We start from the raw sequence: 14,764 nt of genomic DNA, 5'->3' as shown, positions 1-14,764 counted from the left end.
TAGAATGTTTACTGTGGTTGTGTTTTTAGGTAAATAATGTATATATATTTCCAATAAATACAACATCCTTGATTTAACTAGCTATAGATAGATAGCACTACATCGAAAACTCCAAACAGAAACTCTTACCTATTTCACTCCTTCCCGCCCTCCTTGGCTCAGGCAAACTTCATTTAGTGTTTTCATTTCTGAGAATAGGAAGAGAGAAAAATAAAAGTTTCTCTCTTTGGTTTTGACACCTTTGCCAAGGTCTCCTGCTCTGAAGACGTTCTTGCTGTTACTTTTGGGAAGAAATTTCCCACTGATTATCAAAGGAAAGGAAATACTTGAATTCCACACCCATGCCGGCTAGATCTTAATGATTGTCAGGCTCCCAAACCGTGTGCTAATGCAAAGATATAAATAACATCATTGTAGCTTACTCTTTTCAATGTTTCAATTATTCATCCAGGGAGATTTCCAACTGAAAGCAGAGCGGGTAGTCCAGTCTGTCAAGGCCATTTGCAATGCTTTGGCTGCTGTGGAATCCCAGGAAATCACTGCAGCCCTGAATCAGCTACCGCCTTGTCCATCTCGCATGCAGCCCAAAATCCAGAAGGTAAGAAGTAAGAATCTGAAAGTTCAGAAACCGCAAGCTTGAATTTTAACATTAGAACCAAATAGATGAAAATGATAAGAGTGGAATTCAATGTATGCGAATATGGGACAAGAGATGCTATTGCAGCTACCCTTCTCCTCCCTTTTAACTACAGTAATGGTATGTTGCATTCTATCCACTTACGTTCTTGAAATATTTTGATCTCTGCAAAGGAACATTTGTTCTTTTTACCTTTTTTCAGAGAAGGTGAGTTTATTTACCTATCTCCATAGATATCTGTGCCACTCCAAGACAAGTAAGACACTGATTAATATGTATATAAAGTGAAAGCTTAAGTTTCTGAAGCTCAATCCATTTGGACTCTTTCATATTCATGATAATCGGTGGTTCCAGCATGGTGCTGAGTTTAAAATAAATCACATTATGATTTAGTGCAATGTGTAAGCCCAGACCAGCTAATGGAATAATTTAAGATTAGGTGATTGGTAATTTATGGCCATAACAAGATAGAAAGGGGAATATTCCCTCAATCTTCGCTAACTTGACCTGCATGATAGATGTCGTGTATGGGTGAACTTTAAGGCATTAGCATTAGCAGAACAAATGGAACTTGAGGCAGACCCTCAGAAAGGATCTATTTAAAAAGTCTCATCAAAGGAAATGCCCCTTACCCAGGAGATAATTAAAAAACCTATCTGGAAATGTGTTTACTTAAGATATTAGAAATTACCTCTGAGTTTACATTGAGAGGTCAAACTGCTAGCCTGCCTAAGTTGCATAAATGGGTAGAGTAAAGAATCAAGCCAAACTCTGTAGATAAATAATTTTAGCAATGTTCTTCCAGATATGTAGATTTCCCTATGTAAATCCCCAGCCCACTTAGTTGTTGCCAAGATTTCTGGGAGTTGGTCCATCTGGGGGACCTTAGGTTAGAGAATTTTAGCACTCAGAATAAAAAGATCAAATAAAAAGTACTTAACACTGGAGCAAAACAGTAGGATGGATGAATATTTGCTATGATGATTTAGTGAATAAGCTCAGGATTCCTCATTATCTCTCTCAGGTGGTTTTTGGAACCGAAACATGTCTATGTACTGTATATAAGGTGATTTACTCATTAACATTAACTATTTTTAATTTTGTTTTTCTTTTCTGAACAGGATCCAAGTGTTTTGGCCATAAGGGAAAACAGAGGTAAACATTTCCTCTCTAATTAGTGAATTCTGGAGGCTTTAATATTTTCTTGTTTCTTATAACAACAAAAAGCAACCACAATAAAAACAATGACAGTATATATTAATTTTCTGAGTCATTTGAGTTCTTCATTTAGAATGAGTACATAAAATGGAAAATTCCTTTGAGCAAACTCTTTGGACAGCTGATTTATCTTGGTCAGAGAGAACAGTAGTGGAAGATTTTCCAAAAAATGCTAATTACACCTTTGTGAGGCAATGTTTGCTAATTATAATAGGAGAGTTCTTTGAAATAGGAATTCTTATAGGAAGTTTTTTAAAAAAAAAAATCAAAAGCAATGATAATGTAATATTGGTTAAACCTTTTTCTACCCGTTTTCGCAATTGAAATAAATTCAGTTTCACTCATAGAGCAAGCTGTATGACTAGCAGCATGTTTTGTACAGTAGACACATCACAGCTTTATAGAAAAGGAGCATTCCAGGGAAGAAAAGAGAAGTGTTCAGTTCAGTGCTGAAGAATTTGGCATGGTCCTTGCTTTGGGGTTTCTTGTTTGTTTGTTTGTTTGTTTTATTTTGGCCTAGCAAAACTGATTTTTATATAGATGTTAAGTGATAATATGGACATTAGTCAAACATTACTTGTACAAAAGAAGGCAGCCTCTTTTCACAACACGTGATAAGGATGCGTTACTTAAGATATTAGAAATTGTCTTCTGGAAGGCATGATTTGGGTAAAGATGAACCAGGAGTCAAAATGAGTAACATGCTACAGTACACCTAAACTGAGTTCATACACTCTGATAAGACATGGTTTCTTTAATCAGCTTTGCCTAAAAGACTTGGCTGAGTTTGCTTAAACATTAAGCAATAAACAAACACCCTTCATAAATGACAGGATTCAGACATGCTAAATCAAAAACAAACCATGTTATAGAAGTAAGCAAGTAAATATTTTATCTGCTATTTCCAAATATTTCAGGTTTTAATTTTTAAGCAATTTTTGCAAAACTTGCAAATTATATTTTGTTTACAGCACAGTGAACCAAAAAATAAGCCTTATACCTGGGAATTTAGAACTGGGAAACTCCATAATGGATGAGCACCACTTATAGGACAACATCACTGTGGTTAAAATGTTTGCCATATGTATAAGCTCCACAGAGACATATTTTTGATGGGCACTTAAAATTGAATTCTAGAATTCATTCTCAATTCTCACAATATTTAAATAGATTCCTCTCTCCAACAGAGAAAATTGTAGAAGCTTTGACAGCCTCTATTTTGGATCTGGTGGAGCTCTATTGTAGTACCTTCAATGCAGACTTCCAGACAGTGGTACATGGGAATAGAAAGCATTCATTCTCCCAAGAGGCCCGACTGCTTTCCTGTCCTCTCTCCTTCAGAGTCTATGCTACTCATCGTATACCCATCACCTGGGCTACAAGGTAAACAAGAACATATTTATGTAATAACTTGGCAATGTTTGGCAAAGGACAATAGGCCTTTTAAGCTAGACCTAGGAACTAGGTTGGAGACATCAGTCTTTTAAGTCCACCTTGAAATGAGGAAGCTTGCTAGGTAACTTTGGGCCACAAAGTTCCTTTTAGTTCTGTATACCTCACATAGATAACAGTGGAAAAGGACTGCTGTGTATAACAAAAAGATGAAATGGAATATTAAAATAATAATGTACACATCTACAGCTATTGGAGGGATACTGGGAAGCTTCATTCCCATTTTGAAGTGGCCAGTCACTTATATCAACAAAGAGGTCCTTTCTGGCACATGGGAGAGGGCATCTCTTGTGGTTCCCAGGCTATGGAATGCATCCCCAAGGAGTTGTCTTTGGTCCCCTTTCCCAGTTTTAAAGAGAATGCCAAAAACTATCATGTACTTATCTTAAGTTAATTGCATTGTCTTGTTTTATGTTTTATAGATTTCTTTTTAATTGTTGTAGGCTAGCTTGAGTATTGCATGACATATAAATCTAATAAAATAACCAGGATTGTAGAACACAATTTTCTATGAAGATCACCAGGGTTCATTTTTGCCATTGGGGCTTAAAAATCAGAGATAGCATCCATAAGGGATCTGTATATATTTAATAGTGCACATTCTACTCCCTTCCCATGACAGGCTCTTAAACGTACCTTTAAAGAGGGTCTATTCCCTTTGAAAGAATGAGGTTAGCTGGTCAGATGAGCAACTAAGGTCTAAATACTAGATTCTTTGTTCTCCTGTAAGTCTGTTTCTGGAAACTCCCTGGGATGTTCCATAGGCAGGCACCCTCCCTCCTGGACTTGGCTCTATAGCCAGTGACAGATGGCTGCTTCTCAGCCTGGGCTTACCTTCTTGGGCCAAAGACTGCTAGTGGAGGGGACTCACCTAATGGATATAGAGACAATAAGAAGTGTGTGTGTGTGAGTGAGGGGGAATGCTTCTTTGTAAACACTCTTTGCTCATGTGTTTTCATTCCAATAAAGACAGGCAGGGATGCAATGACTGGGAGTAATCCACTTCCCCAGCAGCAGGAACACATGAGAGGTGGTTGCAGAAGTTAGCTGCCATCCCTCCAGGGACCTCTTGCTTTTGTTCCATCCTTAATGTATTCCACTGAATGAGTGATTCTGAACAAAAGCAGTAGCCTGGGAAACCCAAGCCTGTCCTGACCTTTGTTACGCAGTAAGCCCTCCTAGCATCATCGCTCGGCACCTGTCACATGGCTGGCCTTCTGACAGAGCACCCTGTGATGGCATTCTAAAAGGCGTATGTCTCTCTAGCTGGCTGAGAAGGAAGTAGGGAAACACTTCTGAAAAGATGATAACCCAGGAAACACCCCGTGGTTGTTCTGTTGGGTGTGTGTGAAAATCTGTGGGAGAACTGTCACTTTCTAGCCATCTTCCTCCTCCTCCTTTGTTCAACTATCTTCGCTGAAAAATGTCTCAGATAAGGCATATTTCAACTGAGATCTGGATCTGTTCAAAGGGTGACTTAATTTAGGTTTAAAAAAGTTTTGGCTTAGACAGCCCAATCCTGGCCATGACTTGAATGTAATGTGTTGGATTGAATTTCTGTGCCCAAAGTTACACTTTTATTTGATGCCAGAAAGAAAGACTCAGGATTCTTAGGATAACGGCAAAGATTGTAAACTTTAGAATCTTGAAATGTGGAAATTTCTCTTTAAAAATCATAGACATGAAAGAGGATATTATTTTGGTTTGTCATATGGTCAGCCATATGTTTAGACTGGATTTGGCATTTTTATCCATCTAACCCTAACCCTTCTCAAGGACCTGGGATAAACAGATAAAAAACTGTTTGATGGTTTTAGAGATATGGTCACAGGATGTTGCCTTTTGCAATTGACTTCTAGTGATTTTTTCAATCCTGGTGGTGTTCAAGTGTTTATTGTTATTCCAAAGTGTAAATCCAATCCATTTCCTCAAGCATGTTAGTCATACACACACGTGATCACCCATTCACCCAAAGAGAAAGCAAGAAAGCTGCTAGCTTTATAAAGCTTTATACAGCTTGAAGTTTTTTGTCTCTTGCCTTCCAGTGTTTTCATTGGTATGTCACATAACCAATCATACAAAACAAAGCCAGTATTATTTTGGTATGGAGGAAACAGGGAATATCCTGTGATATTATAAGTATAGGTGTAGTATTATTATTATTAATTGTTCTTTTCCATCTCAGACATATAAAAGTGGTTAATAATAGCTTTTAAAATTAAACAAACTGTAGGGAAATTTTGTTGAAAGACTGAAAACAGAACCGATGCTAACTCGGCTTTCTTATTCTCATGCCCACCTCTCAAACCAACTTCAGATAAAAGATCTTTCAATGCTTCTGAAAATTTATTGGCCTTTAATGAATCTCAGGTGGGGAAAGGAAATTATAGCTGAGAGTCATCTACTAATTGGAGATTCCTCTGGTTGCATGAATAATCTTTAGGCACATTATAGACCAAATGCGAACCATCTGGATTTTTCTTTTATTAATTATCCCTTTGTGGGTACCAAACTGGATAGGACTTTTCCAGGTTTGGGAATAAAACCGATTCTCACCTGTGACTCAGTTGCTAAACAAGAAATAAATCAAGGCATTTCTTTTCATGTGAACCTTCTGTTTTTTCTGCATTGTAGTTATGCGTTACTGAAAGCCTCCATTTTTCTTTTCTTTCTTTCGCATTGTGAGATAATGAGAATTTGCTCATCTGACCTTTATTGCCATCCATCTTTCTACAGCTACGAAGATTTCTACCTCTCCTGCTCACTCAGCCATGGGGGAAAGGAGCTTTGCACCCCTCTGCAAACCCGAAAAGCTCATGTATACAAGTACCTCTTTCATCTAATCATCTGGGACCAACAGTAAGGCATCATCTCTTTAATCTTCCTTTGAAGTATAAGAACGGGAGAGATCTTGTACATTCTTAATGTGATGAGAGAGATGATGGATTTTTAAAAAATATTTTTCTGTGAAATGACTACTGCTCAGTGCCAAAGGATATGATACGCCATCTCTCAAGAAGGCTCAACCCATTTTTAAAATGTGTCAGGAACTCAACACTGTCACTGAACCAGCCTGGAATAGTTATAACTGAGAATTTCTCTTCCCCAGGTGGGGAAGAGAAATTATAGCTGAGAGTCATCTACTAATTGGAGATTCCTCTGGTTGCATGAATAATCTTTAGGCACATTATAGACTGAACACGAACCATAATAAGTTTGTGTGTGTGTTTGTGTGTCCAAGCATCCCTTCAATTCATTCTTGATTCCTGGTGACCACCTAGACAAGTCCATGAATTGGCAGCATTTTCAGAAATAGCTTGCTGTTGCTTTCCTCTTGGGGCTGAGAGATAGTGACTGGGCCAGTCACACAACGGTTCTGGTGGCGCAGTTGTCAGAATGCAGTATTGCAGGTAAACTCTACCCACAGCCTGGAGTTCGATCCTGATGGGGCTTGGTATTGACTCAGCCTTCCAGCCTTCTGAGATTGGTAAAATGACGACCTGTATTGTTGGGGATAATATGCTGACATTGTGAACTGCTCAGAGAATGCTGTAAAGCACAATGGAGTGGTATATAAATCTAAGTGCTATTGCTATTGCTGTTATTCACTCAGATGGGAACTAAAAGCCCTGCAAAACTGTGTCATCCATCATCAGTCTTCCAGAAGAATACCATTTAATAGTGGTATCAAATCCTGCTGAGAAGTCCAACAGGCCCAAGAGTTGTATATTGCAGACCTGACAAAGATAATTTACCAGAGCTAGTTCTGTTTCTGGTCTATATTCAGAAACAGTTTGATCCCAGAGCACTGTCTTCCTTCATCAGAACACAAGGTGGCTTTAGAATTTGTTGGTCCACCTCCGAATAATAGATCAGAATATCTATGTTGAAGTTAGACAATGTCCAGTACATTGTATCATCCAGTAGGAAAACAAAGCAGCCTTTATAAAATACAGAGTGCCTGACTATCCATTGAACCCAAATTCATGCACTGATAGTTATTGTTTATCCTCCTTTTTAATGGAAATTCTGCTTTATGTAATAAGGAGTAGAGAAGCAATATCGGGAGCTGATTGTTATCTATTTTCTATCTGTTGTTTTTCTATTCCACATCAGAACTGCCACATTGCTCCAGTTCTGCTTTTTGAGGGCACAGATATAAGAAGCAACTCTACAATGGGACTTTATTTCTAATATTCCTATGCTATGATCTAAAATTGTTCTAAAACATATAAAAAAACACACAAAATCAGAAGGCCCTATGTGGCTTGAAAACTGGAGGTTGCTCTTCCATGTTCTGAAGTAATTGATGTATTATAAAATAACCAAAATCCCCTATCAATAAAAATGGAAAAAGCTTAAAGCATGTAACAGTGGTGGATTGCTCCCGGTTCTGTCCAGTTCTTGAAAACCAGTAGTAAAAAAGGCAGGAGGCTCCACCCACCTGCCCTGACGCCACATTTGGTGATCTGCGCATGCGCAGTAGCTTTTGCGCATGCACAAAGCACGCCCGTGCTCCCTTGCTTCGCTCACACACGCGCTCCCGTTGCAAACTGGTAGTAAAGGTAAGTAGAACTCACTCCTGGCATGTAACGCATATTACTCTTAAATGAAGCTATTATTCCATGTCTTCTGTACTATAGTCTTTTATTTTTTTACACGGGTAACCAACTTGTGTGGCTTTCCCGCCAAGTATCTGTTGGAAACTAGCTTGCAATATTAGAGGAGGACGAACACAATAAACACAAAGAAAGTAGCTTCAGGCATGGCTTTCAGTGGCTTTTTGGCACATGTCCACGATGTGTTTGCAAACTTCAATCTAATCTTAAAAGGTGTGGGGGGGGGGTGCTGTTTTTGTTTTGTTTTGGTGAAAGAGGGTGGTAGGCTCATAGAGAAACAGATGGTGCAAAAGTGACAAACTGGTCTCCTATGCAAAGTGTAATTTGTCCCTAACTGCTTTTGTGATTCTGCAAAATAAACCCTGCATGCTTGGACAGTTCTTCCCAAGGGCAGATGTCTACATTTGAGAATCTGACAAAATAACTTCCGAGGGATATCGGATTGCAAAGCAACTGAGAGGGACGGGTTTCTTCTGTTAACCCTACACTCCCTGCCAGTGGATGTATAGTGCACTTTGGAGTTGTCAAGGTGGCGGATGAGAGAACTTGATCCAAAAATAGCTCAGGCAGCAAGACGTCTGCTGCCCACTGTTGAGCTACAGATAACACTTAGTATTTTTATTAAGCCATTAGAAAAGGCCGTGCGAAAGAGATAATTTTAGAAGTTGTCTCTTCCAGCGAAGAAAATCCTCAAGACTCAATGGAGACCATCATGGAAAGTGTGGCCTAAACTTCTCTTGGTAGGAGTGCTTTATTCAAGCAACTAAAAATGGATTAAACTCCAGAGCGAAAAAGCTGGAATGAGGCGCCCATCATGTAGCTGTTTCTGCATACCCCTAGCTAGCTGCCAGAAGGGTTTACAGACATGAAAGGTTTTGTACAGCACCTTTGGACTGTCTTTGGGTCATTATGAGGCTTCCCTGAGTACAGGCGTACCCACCAGCCCTGCTTATGCTACAGGATCAGCCTAGGATTCAGTTGAAAAACTTAAAGTAGCTGTATAGAATGGAGGAATGGAAACTTTGGAAGAAGGTTAGTGTGCCCTTCCCTTTAATCCAGCCCAGAAACCTCCAGATGGAAATTTGGCATAGAGAGGAGTTATGTGGAGGTTTTTTCCCTCCTATCTGAATTTGGCTTCAGTGGAGTTTAGCTCCAAAGTCCATTTTGTATGGCAAAGCTCACCCCTGATATCTGGGTAGCATTAATAAATATATTTCTAAGCATGTGCTACATGTCAATTTCTCAGCATTAATAACCACTTGTCAGTTATTGAAGACAGGACTTTCAGGCAAAAGAAGTGTTATTTTCTGCATTTTTTTTCACCATTTAAAACGGGGGGGGGATGGGAATGTTTGGGAATCACATTTGGGAATGTGATTCTCTACTTGATGTCTTAGTGACTACCAAAACCAACTTTTTTTATTTAAAATGAAATACTGCAATTGTTCATTTGCTATAATGTTGAATGCTTAACTTGCACAACCTTAAATTAACTCCTGATTCAGCTGTGGAACTGGCTGTGATCAAATTACTTCCTTCAATTCATTCAGTTCCTGCAAAATTATAATAGTATTGAGAAAAGGCAAAGTAAAGCTTTCAACAGTTTCATCCTGCTAAACTGTATTTTGAATAACAAAATAGTGAAGTGTGAGGATAATTGTCATGTTTATTTCAATGGTTAGGCAGCTATTCAGCTCTTTATATAAGACTCTGTGTCCTACAATTATAAATTCTAGTATGCATATTAGAAATCTCTAGTTCAGATGCTAATCCTTTCTCATATAAATATTGTACTGTGTATTGTTTTCTCTAGAGGAACACAAATCTTTTTCTTTCCTAGTAATTTAGCCTTTTGTTTCTGAGCCTCAAGAAGAAAAACCCTAAATATTAAAAATCATCTTATCTTGTTTGCCTTTTTCCCTACAAAGAACTAACTTTTTCCTTCTGCCAGAATAGAGTGACTTCAGCCAAGGATTTATGTTGCCTTACTATGCTTCCTCCACTCACCCCACCCCACCCCCCTTTCACTGCTGTGCAGCAGAAGCTTAGATGAGATACTGGTGTTAGAGCAGTGATAGTTTTTCAGTGTGACCTATTTCTTCTTTGGCAGCAGCTATTCTCCAAAAATATTCTTGTTTTAGCAAAGAATCAATATAATTTGGAGGCTGGATGGGCATGTCCCAGACCCCTGCCCTACTTTTCCTTTACACATTCTTTGATAAAAAGATTAAATACATTAATACATTAAATACGTTAATACAAAAATTATAGTTAACAAGCACAAAACACAATGGAAGGGGGAAAGAAGAACTTGTCGCAATTTAAGGCTGTAGGGCAGTGGTCCCCAACCCCCGGTCCGCGGACCGGTGCTGGGCCGTGGAGTACCTGGCACCGGGCCGCGCAGCGGCCGGGGGACATGAACGCTGCAGCGCAAAGGCTCCTGGGCCGTGCGCAATGGGCCGTGCGCAAAAGCTCCTGGGCCGTGCCCCCACCCCTGTGCGCGCTCAGCGGGCCGCGGCGATAAAAAGGTTGGGGACCACTGCTGTAGGGCATTGCTTACAGGTTTAAATTTTGAGAAAGCTGGCTTGAGAAAGCTTTTCATATGGTTACTCCATATGCATCATTGTGTTCATCTTTTGGGATACCTGCCTATCCAATTCAGCCTGCCATTTAATATGTTACAGTGTCCTAGATCAGCCTTCCTCAGCCTGGTTGTCCCTAAGATTAGAAACCTGTAACACTCAGATTTGTCTAGCCAAGATACCCAGTGGAGAATAAGTTCCAGAACAATGTTAAACTGGGGGATACTGTGATAAATTAAAAGGAAAAGTACAAGTACTTATTTTGAAAGGCTTGCTAAAAGGAAGCCAAAACAGACCATATTGCCTTAGCATTTGCTTGCAATTGTCATGTCTTTAGTGTTGGGACCTGCTAGCTAACATGCATACATGGCAGACTGAAACAGGTTTAACTATTTTCTTTTTATCCAGGAAATGCTGAACGTTCTCAGCATCTTCACCAAACAATGATCTTCAGAGTCACAAGAGAGATAATAAAATTAGAACACAACCTAGTCCACAAAAGTCTAATTTGTCAGATACATGTTGCACTGAAATTCACCCACCTAAAATTACTGTGATCTGACACCTCTACACGATTATTTCATCTCCAGTGCTAATTGATTTATTGCATTTCAGTTGTTTGAAACCCAAGGAATAACAATAAAGGTTAGTGAATTCAAGTGAGGTTTGGCTTCCCTATAGCCACTGAGCTAAGGAAGTAGCCTAGACCCTGCCTAGACAAGAGAGATAAAATGACATTTATTCATATTCTCTCATGTTTATAAGGATCCAGATTTAAGTAATGAATTATATTTGCCATATATTTGGTCTAAACCTCCCTAATTTTTTCCAATGGCCATTGAATGAAGAAAGGAATGAAGGAGGGGGCAAAGGGGAACATAAACCTAGGAGAGATGAATTACAGATAAAATATTAGATTAAGATAAAATAACCTTTATTGTCATTTTTTTACCTTGAACACACTGGCACGCATTAAAAATGAAATTCTGTTGCCTGCTCTCAAAAGAAAGTATATATCAACCCATACACATACATAGCACACATATAAATATGATTACACACACACACCCTTACATATACATATACATACATAGACATTAATCCCTGTCCATTTTGAATACATAGTGGAAAGAAGAAGCTTGAGTTCACAAGGTTGATGCTATAAGAAACAAAACTGAATATTTTGATTGAACCATGATTGTTATGAAAGAGGCCTTTTATATGCTCTATTTTAAATATCAGCTCATATCAGCATAGTAAAATGAAAATCACAGACTATGCAAGGGTATGGAATCTGTGATTCTTGAGAAGCTGCTGAACTACAGCTTCATGAAACCACTTCTAGGATGGCCAAATGTACTGTGAATTTTAATTCAGCAGCAACTGGAGGGCCATAGGTTCCCCAGTCCTGAGACTCCTGTGAGTAGCTAGTGAGATAATTATTTTATGTGATGGAAATTCTGTAGTGGAAATTCAATAGAACATTGCTTTTTAAAAAAAAAAAATGTGAAGCTATGGTATAATTTTAAGCTAATTTATTGTAATCTCTTTCAGGATATGTTTCCCAGTTCAAATGAATCGTCTGCCACGGGAGACTCTTCTGACAGCCACGCTCTTTGCTATTCCAGTCCCACCTCCTGGGAGCTCTTCGGAGACAAACAAGCAACGTCGCACTCCAGAAGCTCTGGGCTGGGTCACTACTCCTCTCTTCAACTTTCGGCAGTAAGTGTGCCTGCTCCTATTACTTCTGTGGGAGGAATAGTGAACTCCACTGAGGATAAACAATGCAGCTTTTCAGAACATCGGTTTGAGATGAATTCCAAGGAGTTCACTGTATTACTCTATTATAGCAAGCATAGAAAACGAATCTGGTTACAAAACTCTGAAGAACTTTCATCAATTAAAGTTCAATTCATACCAAAATATTCACTTAAACTGGCAGGTGAATGCATACTGTATATAGATAATCATATAGTATATCATATTTTTCGGAGTATAAGACGCACCTTTCCCCCCTCCTAAAAGTGGGTGAAAATTTAGGTGCGTCTTATAGACCGAATACAGACATTTTTGCCCTCCCAGGCCCCCAGAAGCACTCTGCAGGTTTTTTCACCAAAAATGGGCTCGTTTTTGGGCTCCTAAGCCCTCAGCGCATCACATTTTCGCCCTCCCAGGCCGCCAGAAGCACTCTGCAGTGCTCCACATGGCCTGTTTTTGCCTAAAATGGGTCAGGTTTTGGACTCCCAAGACCTCCAGACGTCGTATGTTTGCCCTCCCCAGCCCCCAGAAGCCCTCGAGAGGCCAAAAACGGGCCCATTTTTGGTGAAAATGGGCCAAGATGAGCACTGCAGAGTACTTCTGAGGGCCTGGAAGGGGAAAAATACAACACGTGGAAGGCTTGGGAGCCCAAAAACGTTCCCCTTTTTGGCAAAACTGGGTTCATTTTTGGAGACAACGGAGCACTGCAGAGTGCTTCTGGGGGCCTGGGAGGGCAAAAATCTGATGCGTGGAGGCCAAAAACTATTTTTTTTCTTGTTTTCCTCCTGTAAATGTAGGTGCGTCTTATAGTCCAGTACGTCTTATAGTCCGAAAAATACAGTATATTCATTAGATACATTGATATGAAGGGGAAAAATTGCAAGGCCAAAAGGACATGATTTAATATCTTATTTTTAATTGAATCATTGGTGATAGAATCGAACTTTCAAATAATAAATGACCCAATGGTTCCTATTAATTGTTAGCCTTTTGTTGCTTAATACCTAAGCCACATGGGGACACATAAGGAGTTCGAGTGTATGTGATGCATGTATCCATGAAAAGATTGCCAAGAGAGACTTGCCTATCCACAAAATAGCCATAATGGTTGGGATGGTCATTCCTAAAACAATACTTCACTGGACTAGCCCCTCTTACCATATGTTCTATCTATAATTTTCAAGAGACATTCCTCAGAGAAATAGGATGTTTTCCTGGTTATTTTTTCTTTTAAAAATGTTTTACAAAATCAGATGGTTCAGGAAGCCTAGTGAGTTCTAGAAAAATGTTTGGGGGCATGTAAGTTCCTACAGGCATCAAATTACCTATTTCTGATCTGGACCTATTTTGTTGGTAACTATCCCTTCAGAGAAGAAACGGTGGCCCAGAGAAAGCTGGCCAGGATGGCTCAATTGACTGTGTGATTATCCAAGAGATATAAATATAGCAGCCAACATTCCCCTGTATGTTTTTTGCTGCAAAAGTAATCCAAGATTATTTTTAGATTTTGTCCTGTATACTACAAAATCAAGACGCAAATACCTGTCAATTTATAGAACTGAAAAAACTCATTAAATGTTAGGAAAATCTTTCTTGTGGTAAAAATGGTTCAATAGTGGAGCCAAATTACCAAGAGAATGGAGAGCTTTCCTCAGCTAAATATGTTCAACAAACATGTAGAGGCCACTTTTCTGGAGATACTTAATTTGGCTCCATTTCTATGATTCTAAGTAAACAAATAAATATTGGTCATCTACACCTGCAAATAATAATTATACTCAACAAAGTTGGATTAAAGGTCTGTTTCTATAGCTCTTTAATGAGTATTTTGAACTTCCTTTCAAACAGTGACATTGATATTGTCAGTATAACAAAGCAGTTTGAGGGGTTTTTTTTGGTAGATTCTGTTGGAATTGCTTCCTGTTCTAAATTAATATTGTACTTTATACAGGATCTGAATCTGCCATCAGTGAGTTAGCTTGTGTTTTTCTTTTCTTTTTTTCACAGAGTCCTGACTTGCGGAAGGAAACTCCTAGGTTTGTGGCCCGCAACTCAAGGTCCTTCTAGTACCAGATCAAGCGCTCCCAACTTTAATCAGCCTGATAGTGTTATTCTACAAGTGAGTTTCCTGCTACAGCTATGGTTTTATGACCTAAATTCAGACAAGAGGAAGTTATAATGACACCATGTCCACAGTCTGCTGTTCTACAAGCACCCCTACTGGGCTTAATTTAGAGTTCTCTTTCCAGAGATATACAATAACTGACTTGTGGAAATTTTGTACTGAGCTTGATTCAGGTGTTAATGAGGATTATGTTGTGTGACTTTCAAAACAGAATATCTTTGATTAATGTTAGTTGCAATCCAAAAGTATTGGCATAGTATTCCAGCTTTTCAAAGGAAGGAATGAAGAATCTATTCTCCTCCATAGTTTGTTTACACAGTAATACAACATAGCAATTAAGATTCTTAATTGGGAATTAGGTTAGGACTGGGAA

General features: G+C 39.0%; 1 protein-coding gene across 1 annotated transcript in view; it reads left to right on the top strand.

Annotated features, from left to right (window-relative positions):
- The window catches only part of PIK3C2B (phosphatidylinositol-4-phosphate 3-kinase catalytic subunit type 2 beta), an 83,108-nt gene that overhangs the window by 34,625 nt on the left and 33,719 nt on the right, over positions 1–14,764 (top strand). The window contains exons 8-13 of the mRNA XM_070939766.1: positions 452–598; positions 1,759–1,792; positions 3,043–3,238; positions 6,044–6,166; positions 12,063–12,230; positions 14,274–14,385. Coding sequence (XP_070795867.1) covers positions 452–598; positions 1,759–1,792; positions 3,043–3,238; positions 6,044–6,166; positions 12,063–12,230; positions 14,274–14,385 — 780 coding nt within the window. The remainder of the gene's footprint in view (positions 1–451; positions 599–1,758; positions 1,793–3,042; positions 3,239–6,043; positions 6,167–12,062; positions 12,231–14,273; positions 14,386–14,764) is intronic.

The sequence above is a fragment of the Pituophis catenifer genome, unplaced genomic scaffold (assembly GCF_029215685.1).
Source record: "Pituophis catenifer annectens isolate HBS135680 unplaced genomic scaffold, rPitCat1.0.hap2 SCAF_3, whole genome shotgun sequence".
Taxonomy (NCBI): domain Eukaryota; kingdom Metazoa; phylum Chordata; class Lepidosauria; order Squamata; family Colubridae; genus Pituophis; species Pituophis catenifer.
This window is presented reverse-complemented; position numbering and strand designations above follow the sequence as displayed.